At 34.8% G+C, this 13,853-nt stretch overlaps 1 protein-coding gene across 25 annotated transcripts in view; it reads right to left on the reverse strand.

Annotated features, from left to right (window-relative positions):
* The window catches only part of ADGRL3 (adhesion G protein-coupled receptor L3), an 818,271-nt gene that overhangs the window by 328,778 nt on the left and 475,640 nt on the right, over positions 1-13,853 (reverse strand). For all 25 annotated transcript variants that reach the window (XM_053217310.1, XM_053217313.1, XM_053217311.1 and 22 more), the window contains one exon: positions 7,730-7,839. In XM_053217310.1, the coding sequence (XP_053073285.1) occupies positions 7,730-7,839 (110 nt within the window). The remainder of the gene's footprint in view (positions 1-7,729; positions 7,840-13,853) is intronic.

Below are 13,853 nucleotides of genomic sequence, written 5' to 3' on the forward strand. Positions count from 1 at the left end.
GTTACAAAATTTAAGTATCTTCAGAAGCCAGGAGACATTTTAAGTGATTATAGTGAACCACGTAAAATACAATAAATGCTGGATAATACAACAAATAGAGAAGAACAGACCCTATTTATGTTTAAAAAATTTTTAGCATTTATTATTTTTGAGAGACAGAGCATGGCAGGGAGAGAGAGGGAGGCACAGAATCGGAAGCAAACTTCAGGCTCTGAGCTGTTGGCACAGAGCCCGACATGGGGCTCGAACTCATAGACCATGAGATCGTGACCTGAGCCAAAGTCCGACACTTAATCAACTGAGCCACCCAGCTGCCCCTTATTTAAGAGGGAGCAGCCAGCTTCAGTCTATCATTGCCCAAGGAAATGCAGGTCCAGTATTGCTGCAGACTTTATGTTAAATCTGTCTTTCCGGGGTTTGAGAGGCTTATGGAATCCCTCTGCAGGCTGAAGCTGGCCCAGAGCCACTACAGGACAGGTTTGCACCCGATTCTACGGAGGGATCTGGTCCTCCTGATCACATTTAGGCTCTTTTCCAGCCCCACTGTCTTTGTATGAAAACACCACCTTGATACTAGATGTCATGCAGTCTTAATGTCCCAACCTAGATCACTACAGGAATTACACCAGATGAAACATTTTTGGAACTTATTCATCTGAACATAATAGAGCCCTTAAGAGACTCTCCACCAGTTCTTGTTCTGTGGCTCATGGGATCTTATTTTTCTGGACCTGGTTGTTACCTGATTCTGGAACTGCTACTTTGTATCCCCCACCACCCCCCCCCCAAAATTTTTTAACTTAAACCAGTCAAAACTGTTTTTTTAAAGATTTGCAAGCATGTCTTATTAACATATCAGTTAATTGCCTTCAGAAATAGTTTTACTGTCTTTTCTGTGATCCACACTGCAATAAGTATTAGGTCTCACAGGGATCACAGCATACACAGAGGTCATGATTCCCACCTGCCAATTGACAGGTTCATCTCCTGTCACTGTTATGTTCTGTATTTTATGAAAACACCAAACACTTTTGGTTTTACATTCACCATACAGTTTCTTATCTTACATTGTCCCATCTGTTAAAAACGACTGTCGGGGCGCCTGGGTGGCTCAGTCGGTTGAACGTCCGACTTCGGCTCAGGTCATGATCTCACAGTCTGTGAGTTTGAGCCCCGCGTCAGGCTCTGTGCTGACAGCTCAGGGCCTGGAGCCCGCTTCGGATTCTGTGTCTCCTTCTCTCTCTGCCCCTACCCCGCTCATGCCCTGTCTCTCTGGGTCAAAAATAAATAAATGTTAAAAAAAAATTAAAACAAAGAAACAAACGACTGTCCTTCTCACTGGAGTCTACTCATTCTTTAAGACTCAGATCAAGGGTCATCTCCTCTAGAAAACCTTCCCGGAAAATACCCATCCCCATCCCATACTAGCCGCCATGGGAAGGGCGTGCCTTCTCTGTACACTGCTAATGTGAAATGCTCCTTTGCTTTGCTGAACTAATGACATTGTAACTTTGGGGACCTTGAGCCCCACCGGACTAAATTCTTTGAGCGCAGAATCTTTTTTCAGAGCTTTCTATGCTAATATGCAGCAATGCCAGGTATATCACAGATGTTGAGTGACGACAGATAAGTGGGAGGTCTTCAAAGCAAATGACATCATTTAGTTGAGAATAATTTCCATAAACATATGAGCAGATAGACAGAGGTATGAGAGAGTTTAGGATTAGGACCTCCAAGAAAGTACAGTCCATCTAAGTTTCTTGTTTTGTACCAACGAGGGCAATTTTTATAGGTATATAATACTTTAGGCATATAAGCAGAACTTAAATTAACTATCAGCACACAATTTATGGATTATCTGTTAGGTACAAGATATTGTGAAATAAAGAAAAACTATTTGAAAGAGAAAGAAATAAACTGGGGGGGGGAGCAAAAGGAGAAAAACAAAGAAAGGAAGAATTTGGTTGCTTTTGTTACAAATATCATTCTAAAAAAGAGAATTTAGATAACTGCTCTTACAGATGGAATAATATTTACGGGACAATACTTGCTATGTTGCATGGAGGCATAGAGAAGAATAATGTGAAAAACAAATGGGTTGCTATTAGCATTCTTGAGGAATACAATCACCAATTTGGAAGAACTAAAATTCATATAATCTATATTTTTGCCATAGATCTTCCCTCTGAACTAATAAGGTATTTTCTGTAGATAAGAGCTTCTTGAATTTATCATTAGAGCAATAAATAGAAGGAGCCATTTTGACTAAATTTTCTTTTTTCTTCAATCATTTAATACATATTTCTTGAATGTCTCCTATAGGTCAGAAACTCAAAAAGGTGGTGAAACATTGTTATTCAAATTATATCTTGACATTTCTGTGATATCTTAAAAATTAAACATATGGGTTAATTTCAGCACATGAGTTTTAAAATTTTTTTAAAACTTTATTCATTTTTGAGCGCAGGAGAGAGAACATGCAAGTAAGAAAGGGGCAGAGAAAGAGAGAGAGAGGGAGAGAGAGAAAATCCTAATTAGGCTCCATGCTTTCAGCCTCAGAGCCCAATGTGGTGCAAGAACCCACAAATTTTGAGATATGACCTGAGCTGAAATCATGAGTCAGGTGCTTAACTGACTGAGCCACCTAGGTGCCCCTCCGCACATGATCTTTAAAATCTGTATTTTTTACATAATAAGAATCAAAGAATGCATATATTAAAAAGGAACTGATTAGACCATTAGTTGCAAAAATATATTTAGTTATTTATAATTAAAGAATTGGTCTGTTTCAAATGCTGAAGAAAAGTACAGCACTTTTTCTTACAGTAAAAGAGATGAAACTAACAGATTATGAAATTATTTGTAAATACTGATTTTCCAACAAGATACATTTTGCTTGTCTTTCCATAGACGATCACAAATAACTCTTCAGATGGCTAATGTGTATGGTGAGAAAGCCTGCAAGTGCTATAACATGATTGGTTTAATCAAACACTCATTTCTAATAGCTCTCCAAATCGTGTGCTTCCTCCTCCCCCCATTTCCTAAGAAAATCCACCATGAGAGAAGATTGCTAGAATAACTAATAAGTGCTTTGTATTCCTAAAAGGAAGAGACAAAGAACTGAAGAGAAAAGCTGGCTTGTGAGAGAAGACAAGCACTTTGTGAGTGTAATGTGCGTGAAATTGTATGCCTTGGAAGAAAGACAAATTGTCAGCAGGATACAAAGTAAAGATTCTTTGTTCAGAAAAAATACTCTACGTAGGTGGTTAGTTGTTTTATTGTTTTCTCCCTAACACAAATCTTCCCTGTAAACCTGCTAAACAAGGGTAACTCTACTGGAAGATGCCACAATTTCCATCCCCAATCAGGCCAAAAGGGATGGAAGTGAGGCAAGAAGGGGGCTGGAGAGCAAAAGTGTGGCCCCGGTAAATGCAGAGGTTTAACCTCTGGAATATCTGGGTCATCTCCCGGGAGAAGAAAAAAAAATCACTAAGGAAGAAAAACCTCAAAAGAAAAGTCACACTGGAACTAAGGTGTGACAAGAACAGAGAAAAGTATTGATTTCATCTGTCCCAAATTTGGTGACAAACAGGGTATTTGTGAGCCGAAATAAGAAAATACAGACTGGAGGGAGAAATTGAGATTTAGAAAAAATTAAATATAACTTTAGTGATTCAGAAAAGTTGACAAGACACTCTAAGAAAGTGGTCTCACAAAATTGTTTATAATCACTATTTTTTTCTCATTTTCTTTCCCATCAGCATCTAAAAAAGAAAGAAAGAAAGAAAGAAAGAAAGAAAGAAAGAAAGAAAGAAAGAAAAGAAAAAAAGTCATACCATTTGATTCAGGTTAAGGCTCTTCTAGAACTGTCATTGTTTAACCATATACCTATTTACTGACTCCTAAAACTCTATGCAAAATTTATTGCAAGCTCACTTTAGATATTTTAACTCCACATTCCTTGTGTGATACAAAGAATTTTGCTGAATTTTTATCTATATTACCTGTAATATGCTTATATATCATTAATATTTATACGCTTTCCCACATAATTTTTCCTATATTCCTTTCTATTGAAAGGGCGGGCCTACGCCAGCCGACTCCATCTTGTTCTGTGTCCTTCACCTTGACCACACCTCCTCCCCTTGAGTAACCCCCCCTCACCTGCCTAACAGGACTCGGACCCTTCCCCAGGACCCTTCCCCAGCCAATCGGCTGAGGCCACAGCCATTACCTCACCAACTGCCCCTAGGCCCCAATAAAACCTTTGTCCTTTTGAAACTCGCTCTCTTTCCCTGGTATCTCACCGCTGCGTCGTCGGTGCAGGTAGGGGATTGAGCTCGAGCTAGCTCGAATAAAGGCTCTTTGCTTTTGCATCGGACTCGGCTCCCTAGTGGTCTTTGGGGATCACGAATTCTGGGCATAACACTATATTTTCATTCTTTCTATGTTTTTCCATGGGGAAATATCATCTTAAAAATCAATATTACCATGGGAACACACACACAGGACATATATAAAAAAAGAAAATACCAATACTAACATTTTTTCCATGGGTTAATATTAAGAAGAAAACATTCATAAATACCAAACGCATCGCTTATATACAGTGAAGTTTTTTGTCTTAAATTAAAAATGAAAATGGATATTACTGAATTGTATAACAAATAGAACCTACCATAATTTGTTTATTCAGTTGTTCAAGTAGAAAGTTTTAAAATACTAATAATGAATCCTACATCTGAAGTTTACCTTCTAATCATACATTAGGGATATTTCAATAAGCATATTAAGTACTAGGATTTCTCTTATCATACAAGTGGTTTAAATAACTTCTTCTTAAGGTACTACTTAGATAAGAGCCTCATTCCAAATTGTGGGTGACATTTTAACAGCACAAACTAGTTTTTGCCATTATGCTTTGTTAGGTGTTTGAGGAAATGGAAGTTTGCAGTGATTCAGCGGCTTGAAGAAAGGCATTAAAACCTCTTAAAAGTAAGTAGCAAAAGAACTAACAAAAAAATTCTAGGCTCTTGAAGCATTTGTTTTCATCGTGTGCCATTGCTGTACTGGTAACAATTATAATGGTTAAATACTGAATGAGATTAAATAACTCATGAAACTATCAATGGGAAACTCTATGGGGAGAACCAAAGCTGAGTCCTTAAGAACAGGTACTTGAGACAGGCTCCACTCTTGGCTCAGTTATTATCCAGCTATTCTTTGTTTTACATGAAATGTTAGCTTATCCTATTGTGCTTCAGTTTCTTCTTCAGAATAGCAATACTCATACCAAACAGGGAGGAGGATATTGTGAGAACTTAATAAAATAATGTATGTAAACATTTAACCCATGTAGTAAATGAGATGTAGTAAGTGCCAAAAAATGGTAGCTATTTTAAGTAAGTGATTTTTTTTTTACATTGAAAAAGTCTGTGTATTTTATGCTACAGATAAGAAAAAAGAGCTTAGGGTTGGTCTAAATCACAACTTACTACAGATCAGGGAATAGATCTACAAGGTGAGATCCAGAAAATTTTAATAGCTTCTCAGCTGAAGGACTAATGCTTTTCGTTAAGTAACCAGACCATACTCTGAACCCACGCTCCCTGATCTCTGGTCGTTTTTCTACTAAATAAACCTCCCTTTCAAATAAGTCACTACACTTTATTTCACGGTTTATATATTCTTTTGCATTTTTTCCTATAAAATCACTTTAAATTTACTAAGTGAATTCCCATTTGTACATTGCACTTTTAACTGAAGATAATTTAAACAAACACAATCATGCTACACCGTATAAATCAAGCCAGTATATAAACTGGCGAGTGGCTGCACCTAAGTTTATAATTCTTATTTAATGAAACAATCAGAAAAATATCTTAATATAATGCACATCCTTACTAGACAACCAGTAAATTTTTAGGATTATCAGAAACCTGTATAGATAGGATATTCAGGAATCAAATTGTTTATCTCTGAAGATTTGTAAGAGAGAAGGGAAATGTGTAGTAAACCACACTCCTTCTATGCAAAAGCATATGAACAAATTCTTATTTATATTGAAATGATTTAAGTAATGATTTTTCAAGATACGTTTGGCAGAGGATTTTGGAGGAACTATCCTCAAAGAAATTCTGAAGAAATACAGAAAATTGAAGAGACAGCTGTGAAATTCTTTAATATTTAAAAATTGTGAAAAAATCTAGCTTGACAGTTTCTACTTCAGCTTTCACGTTTCAAAAATATGATTGAAAGTTTCCTCAAACTGTCTTTAAAAATGAGGTATTCCTTATGGTATATTTTTATAAAATGCCTTTGGAAACAGCTATTCTATATAATTCACAAAGATCTTACTATATAATCCAAATATAATTGTCAAAGTTCCAAAAAGGACTACAAATGTTCTTTTTTAAAATTTCCCTAATGAACAATAACTGGTCAGGAAGAGCTTTATACTTTCATAGAAGGGTCCCTAGAGATAACAATATATACAAAGCATAAATTCAGTTGAGATTTCAACAAAACCTATGCACTCATGCTGTTTTCATAACAAGGAAAATTAGCTTATAAAACATCACTAGATAAACTTTCTCTAATCAATCACACTGAAAATAAAGCAAAAATGAAATTCTCTCTTGATTGCTTTCATTATTTTAAAATTTCAATTCATTTCTTGCTGGCCAATTTGCTCTCTATTATTGGATTATGCACACTTACAGCTTAGGAGTAATGTGTTGCTTCTTAAATGAGCAGAAATGCGGCAAGCTGACAACTATCTCTTAGCACAACAAACTTGTTGATCCTCAGGTACTTTCCTTCTGAGATGTCAAAGGAAGTTGGAACCTGGGATTTACTTGTGATCCCAGGTGTTTTGAACTTTGTGGATGAACTGATTATCTAATATGAGAATGTAGGATTTCCTAGGCAATCTTTACTAAAGAATCCCATGAACAATTAACTGCCAGATCAAAAATATTTTTATGAAATGGTGATTCTTCCTTTGGGTGGAAAGTCAGAAAAAAATGTTCCAGTTTTGATTGTTTGATCCTTCATTACTCCTGAAGAAAAAAAATGATGTTGGCATATACCATATCTGACTTAAAAGCTGCAAAGACAAACTTCTTGAGGCTGCAAAAGATAAATTCTGAAGAGTGCTTTAGCTCATGTAACTTTTGTAATATCTTTTCAGTTTATTCCTTCTGGATGAATATATTTCTAGTCCACCAAATGTTGACAGCACTTATAGATTAGATAATACAACTTCTACAAAGTTCAAAATTTATCAATTTCTATACCACTAATGTAAGTATAATAATATATATTATATCATATAGACAGCCATATATTATATTATATATATAATACTTATATAATATAATATGCAAGATATTATTCATATTCATTGCTTGTTTGCTTAGACCTAGAGGGAGGCAGTCTCCTTTTTTTTCTCTTAACACTTTTCTAAACGTTTTATATTCTTGCATTAAGAAAAGGTTTAGAATAAGTATGGATATACAGAAATGTATAGTCAAAATGAATACTTCAGGATCATTCAGGCAACATCTAATTCTTCCAATGGTGGGAGGATTTATGATCCTGAAAACTTAAGTCTTTAAAAAAAATGTATGTAATACTTCTTACACTTTCATAGAGAATATTTGGTCAATGCACGCAAAACAATGCTTAATGTCTTTTCACAAGAAAAGTACAGGAATATACATACTGTAAGGGACACATTCATACTGCACTTCAAGGTATTTATAGGTTCCTGGACACGGGTCTGGAAAAACATCAGGACCTGCCACCACTGCGCACTGTGTTCTGTTATTGCACCTGAAATCAAAAAAATAAAAAAGAAGAAATAATAAACTTATGGGAAGTGAAATCATGATTAATACCAGTGCTGAATTTATTTTGCTTCTTGTTATAAAAATTTAAGTATGGTTTTGCTCAATTTAGAGTTTTAGACTTTGGAAGGAAATATCTGTAGTATACTCAAGAAAAAAAAACAAACCTAGAAATAAAAATCAACTCATTCAGTTTACTCATACTAACGAATTTGATCTTTCAGTGAACACAGTGCAACATTGAGTTAGAAATTAAATACTGCTTAAGCAACACTAACTGGTTCTTAGGACGGCACCAACGTGAATACAAATAACTGTTTGGTAGGAATCACTCACTGTCGTTAAAAAAAAATTGAAAAAATATAACCACAGAGTTTTATCAGAAATTTGTAAAATACATTCAATGATTATCATGACATCCATTTTAAAGGCAGTCAAAATATAATGTGGAAATGCTTTGGCCAAAGCTAAATCAATAAAAATTTAATATTTGAGAATTAAAATCTCTTAAAATTTAATTTATATCAATTAATATATTACTAACACCATAAGTAAAGCCATTTCTATGAACTGATTCTCATGTTCCTTGTGTTTGGCCAAATAATTACACTAACCTCACAGATGGCTGTTCACAAATATCAATATCCTATAAGTTAAAATAACTTTGAATCCCCAAAGAGAATAATCAAAAACCACTACTAAAATAGAAATATACACTAGGCATCCTTTGTGGCAACTCGGCTAAACAAATCTGGGCTACCCAGATTTAATCATGGGTACGTATACATATAATGAAATTGATTCTTTGATTTGGAGTGGCTTTGCTAAGGTAAATTTTACTCAGAAATTGTCTACGTTCGGTAATTTATTGATAGGTACATTTTTCTATAGAAAAATAATGTTTTCCAACTATTATATTGTCACTAAGTGTACAGGATGAGGCATTCTACAGTTATCCTGTCTTATGTTCTTGTTTATTCATCTCAGAAATATACTACCTCACGGCTAGAATTTTCTGTTATATCTACTTGAAGATATGCTTTATTCTATGAAATGACCAATAGTGCTGAATCATTGTTTGCATACTGGCGGAATAAGGGAGCACCGAAGGAACAACTCATTCTGATTTACTGTGAAAATACCTTGGGTTTGCTTGAGGCTACCATTTGTTGGCCTTAATGAGGATTTTTCTTAGTACCTAAATTAAAATTGATTCATTAGTGAATGTTGTAAGGTGAAAAATATATTCTGTGCTTTCAGTGGAAGATTAATAAAAGCCAATATTCTATACTTTTTATGCAATTTAGCATGATAGTTAATCCTGAGGAACAACATGTCCCTAATGTTCTCTTGTGTAGATTTAATGTCTAAGGATGATTACCAGAGAACCTGTAATAACGGTAATGTAAATGTGGCTGGCCTCACACATAAGAGGCAAGGAGACACCTTGCCATTTTAGTGTACTCAGACTTTAAAAAATTGGAGTACTTCCCTTTTACAAAGAAAATGTTTTCGAAGGAGATGTCTCAAGGTCAAAATACATGTTTCTTTGCAGTTAAGGCATACAATTTTCATATCACACCTGGAAAAAAACTCATAAATCTATCTCAGATGTTTATAAAAGGAGCAGCTATATAAACTTAGTTATTTATGTAATTTGTTAAAGAAAGTTATCATCGAGATTGCATTTGAAGTAGTAATAGTTAACAATGAAAGAAGTATACATCATAAAATTCAATGAGATGTAAATATTTTGTAAATGTAGTATTTCTGATCTGCAGTTATTAAATCATCGGCTTTCTTGGTCTACTCTTGTTTTACATCCTATTATCAATCTTTCATTCTGATTTCTACACCTGATATAATAAAATTCATTTAGAAGTTGTGTCTGTTCTTCTAATTCTCAGATACAGAAGGGCAACTACATATGTTTTATTATTTAATCAATGTTTTATATCAAAAGACAGATTACTACTCTATTCCCTACTACTTTATGTCCTATTTATGAGTAGGGCATAAAAGTTAAAATTTATAACTATGGAAGTGTTTGTTGCACAGAAAGTGGTCTTGAATAAGAGATTTCACATGGTTATGTTTGAAGAGTCTCAATTAAAAAATATAATATGAACACTATTCTAATCCACCTATCCACTTATCTATCTAGACATGCACACCAAACAGTATTCAAACTACTTATTATTTAAGTTATAAAAATATAATTTATGTATGCATATTTAAGAAAATTAAAATAAGTGACCATTTGCTGTAAAAATAAGCCAAGTAAGCCTTCTAATTAATGAGATAGTATATTGAGGAGGTATATAAATAAAAACATGCTATAGCAATAATATATTTGCAGTCATTATCATCATTGTTCTGGATCAAACAACAAGGCTTTACAACATTAACTTTTCAAAATAATTACATACTTTATTAGTATTTATTAGTATATTATATTGCATTATATTAAATGTTCTTTATAAGATTCTTAAAAATCAGGGAGACAGGTAGACAATCTCCAGAATATTATTTTTGTATAACATTGATTGCTTGAAGACCAACTACACTTCAAAAACAGAAATTTAATGGTTCTGTCTTCTGTTTTAAATTTTTTTTAATGTTTATTTATTTATGAGAGAGAGAAAGGCGCACACACACACACATACACACACACACACACACACACACAGAGTGCAGATGGGGGAGGGGCAGAGAGAGAGAGGGAGACACAGAATCTGAGGCAGGCTCCAGGGTCAGAGCTGTCAGCTCAGAGCCTGACATGGGGCTCAAACCCACAAACCATGAGATCGTGACCTAAGCTGAAGTCGGAGCCTTAACCAGCTGAGCCATCCAGGTGCCCCCCGTCCTCTCTTTTTGTATGACATCAGTTACTATAAATTAAAATGAAATTAATTATACCTTTGATTAAAGATTATTGAACAATGAACAGTTTACACCAGTGAGAGTACTTTTATAGTTATAAAAAATAAAGTAAATTCATTCTAAAATATTAAAGATGATAAATGTGAAATAATCAAATGTTCTCATGTGCTTTAAACTCAGATTTTTTCATTGTTTACTTTTAATATAAATATAAATTAAAAAATGATTTTCACTATTCCTGATATTAAAGATACTTCTATAACCCACAATAAAGGATGAGAAAAGACTGCCATAATATGGTTAAAGCATCCTAATCCACTAATATTCACAGAGAAAACATCATAATCTTAGAAAGTATTAAGGCTTATTTACAGTGATAAAAGTTTCAATATTTTTTCATCAGAAAGTCTATGCGGTTAAAAAAAAAAATCCACTCCAAAAATAGTTTTGAGGATAAATGGCTGGAGGGGGTCAAAAGTTATACACTTCCAGTCATAAAATAATTAAGTCATGGGATACAGGGTACAGTTCTGGGACTCTAGTTAATAATCCTATACTGTACACTTGAAAGTTGCTAAGAGAAGACAGTAAAGTATAAGCAGATGGCACTGACAGAATTCTCAGAATCCCTCGGTGTTTCACTTTTCACATACATAACATGGAGCCAGTTATTTAATTGCTGCACAAAGTTGCTATGCTTATAAAAATTCATTAGGAAAAAGTGTGAAGTACCATATATATGCACAAAGTATACTTTTGGTTGTCATAGCACAACTATTATCATGACTAACATTAGCCATTTGTTTCAGGATAGGTTAATAATACTTCATTCCAAAACACTGGGTCTTTTGAGAGGAACTTAGAGTACAAGTGAGATAGCACACAAAAAAGCAGATAAACTATTTGGGTTTAGAGTAGAAACAGGAGAAAAGTAGATTCCCATTTAAAAAAAATCAAAACTGTAAGCCAGATCATTAGTTACACATAAATTACTTTACCTAGGACATACTAAGTCCAAAATGTAGAGTAACAACGCCCTATATCTGTGTAACCTTTCAAACTTGGAAAGCATAGTCACACAAATCCTACTTGTCACTTCTTTTATCAGATGAATATTATTACCTCCAATTTCACAGAGGAGGGAATAGGTTTGAAAATGTTAAATGACTTTTCAGATTCTCAGAATTCAAATCATGGTCACTGAACAGTGACCCGAAGACCATGGGACTGCTGTCTTCTGAGACTGTGAGTCATGCATTTCATGGTCACTTTGGGAAACTGACTTAATTCACTGATAGGTTCTCAGGAGTACTTGTGATGATCCGATGAGGTACAGACCAGGCGTAAAATATCTAAGTGGGCCAGGATTCCTTTGGTCGTGATGTGCATCAGGCATTCCAAGGAGATCCCGAATTCAAATTAACATTACACAACCAGGCCCCTGCAATCCAAATTGGTATGTAGCGACTGGAAAGATCAATCTCTGAGCATAGGAGGAACAAAGGATGAATGAATATTTATTCAGACGTTTCCAAAAGAAAAGAACAACATCACGTCCTTTTAATTCAACCCACATATAAACCTTCAAGGTGCCATCTACTGATCAGGTTTATTTAGTAAATGTTATTTAATATGTTGGATGCTGTTATTAGCAGTAATCTTAAAGCAATATTGTTTAATTTAAAATAGTATGTTATGATGACTGCCAGGGAAGACATACATAATTCCAGGGCTAGCAACAGGATACAAAATCATCACAGTTTACTAATTCATTCAGATCATTCACAGTTTACTGATTCATTCAGATATGGTTAAGAATAGTACAGGAACAAAATTAGTTAAGTGTGATATGAAGAAGTCATCTCTGGGGAAAAAAAATTCCTCTATTTGCTACAACCTAGGGCAGCATATAGTGAAAATGATATTGCTGAGTTTATGTGCATATCACCTATTCAGATAAGGTCTTATCATATATAAAATAAATTAATTAGCCTATTTTCTGTTAAATACAATAAATTTATCTTTGTTTTAACTTCAATACCCCAGATAAAAATTAGCAGCTATTGGGGTGCCTGGGTGGCTCAGTTGGTTAAGCAACCAACTTCGGCTCAGGTCATGATTTTACGGGTTGGTGAGTTCGAGCCCCGCATCAGGCTCTGTACTGACAGCTCAAAACCTGGAGCCTGCTTTGGATTCTGTGTCTTCCTCTCTCTCTCTCTGCCCCTTCCCCACTTTCTCTCTCTCTCTCTCTGTTCGTCTCTCTCTCTGTCTCTCTTTCTCTCTCTCAAAAATAAATAAACATTAAAAAAATTTTTTTAATAAAAAAAATCAGTGGCTATTGTCTCGTGTTTGGTTACAACATATTTATAGGTTAAGCATATAAACATGATCCTTAACTATATTTCTTAAAACTCCTAATATAACAGATACAAGGATGGTATTAGTTGCTTCTACAGCTCTAGTAATTGACGTAAAATTTTGTATTTATGTACTGGGGGTTTAATCCACTGGTGTTCTCCATTAATAATCACTTCAACCACATATTCTTATTACACTCTAAAATCAGTGTGTACAGGGGTGCCTTGGTGGCTCAGTCGGTTGAGCGGCCAACTTCGGCTTAGGTCATGATCTCATGGTCTGTGAGTTCAAGCCCCATGTCCTCGGGCTCTGTGCTGACAGCTCAGAGCCTGGAGCCTGCTTCGGATTCTGTGTCTCCCTCTCTCTCTGCCCCTCCCCTGCTCATGCTCTGTCTCTCTCTGTCTCAAAAATAAATAAAAACACTAAAAAAAAAATTTAAACCAGTGTGTGCAAACAAGCCATTCCCGGGAATGTTAAGAAACTTTTCACATGATGCCTCACCCATGTAAGTGTTAAATGTGTAAAACTCCACTGAAAATCACTGCAATGATAAGCTATGATAGTGGAAAACTAAGTGCTTTGTGTCTTTTTGTTAGCAAAATTAGTCATTTGAATTTACATTATCGCTTTTCAAACGGCATTTATATAAAAGCATGTATGTGAAGAAACACACATACACTTAGTAGACCCAAGTATTTCTCAGTATCTAAAATATGGCAGATCAGTGTTTGAATCATATAAGACACTATTCTCTAAGAG

The sequence above is a fragment of the Acinonyx jubatus genome, chromosome B1 (genome assembly GCF_027475565.1).
Source record: "Acinonyx jubatus isolate Ajub_Pintada_27869175 chromosome B1, VMU_Ajub_asm_v1.0, whole genome shotgun sequence".
Classification (NCBI taxonomy): Eukaryota; Metazoa; Chordata; class Mammalia; order Carnivora; family Felidae; genus Acinonyx; species Acinonyx jubatus.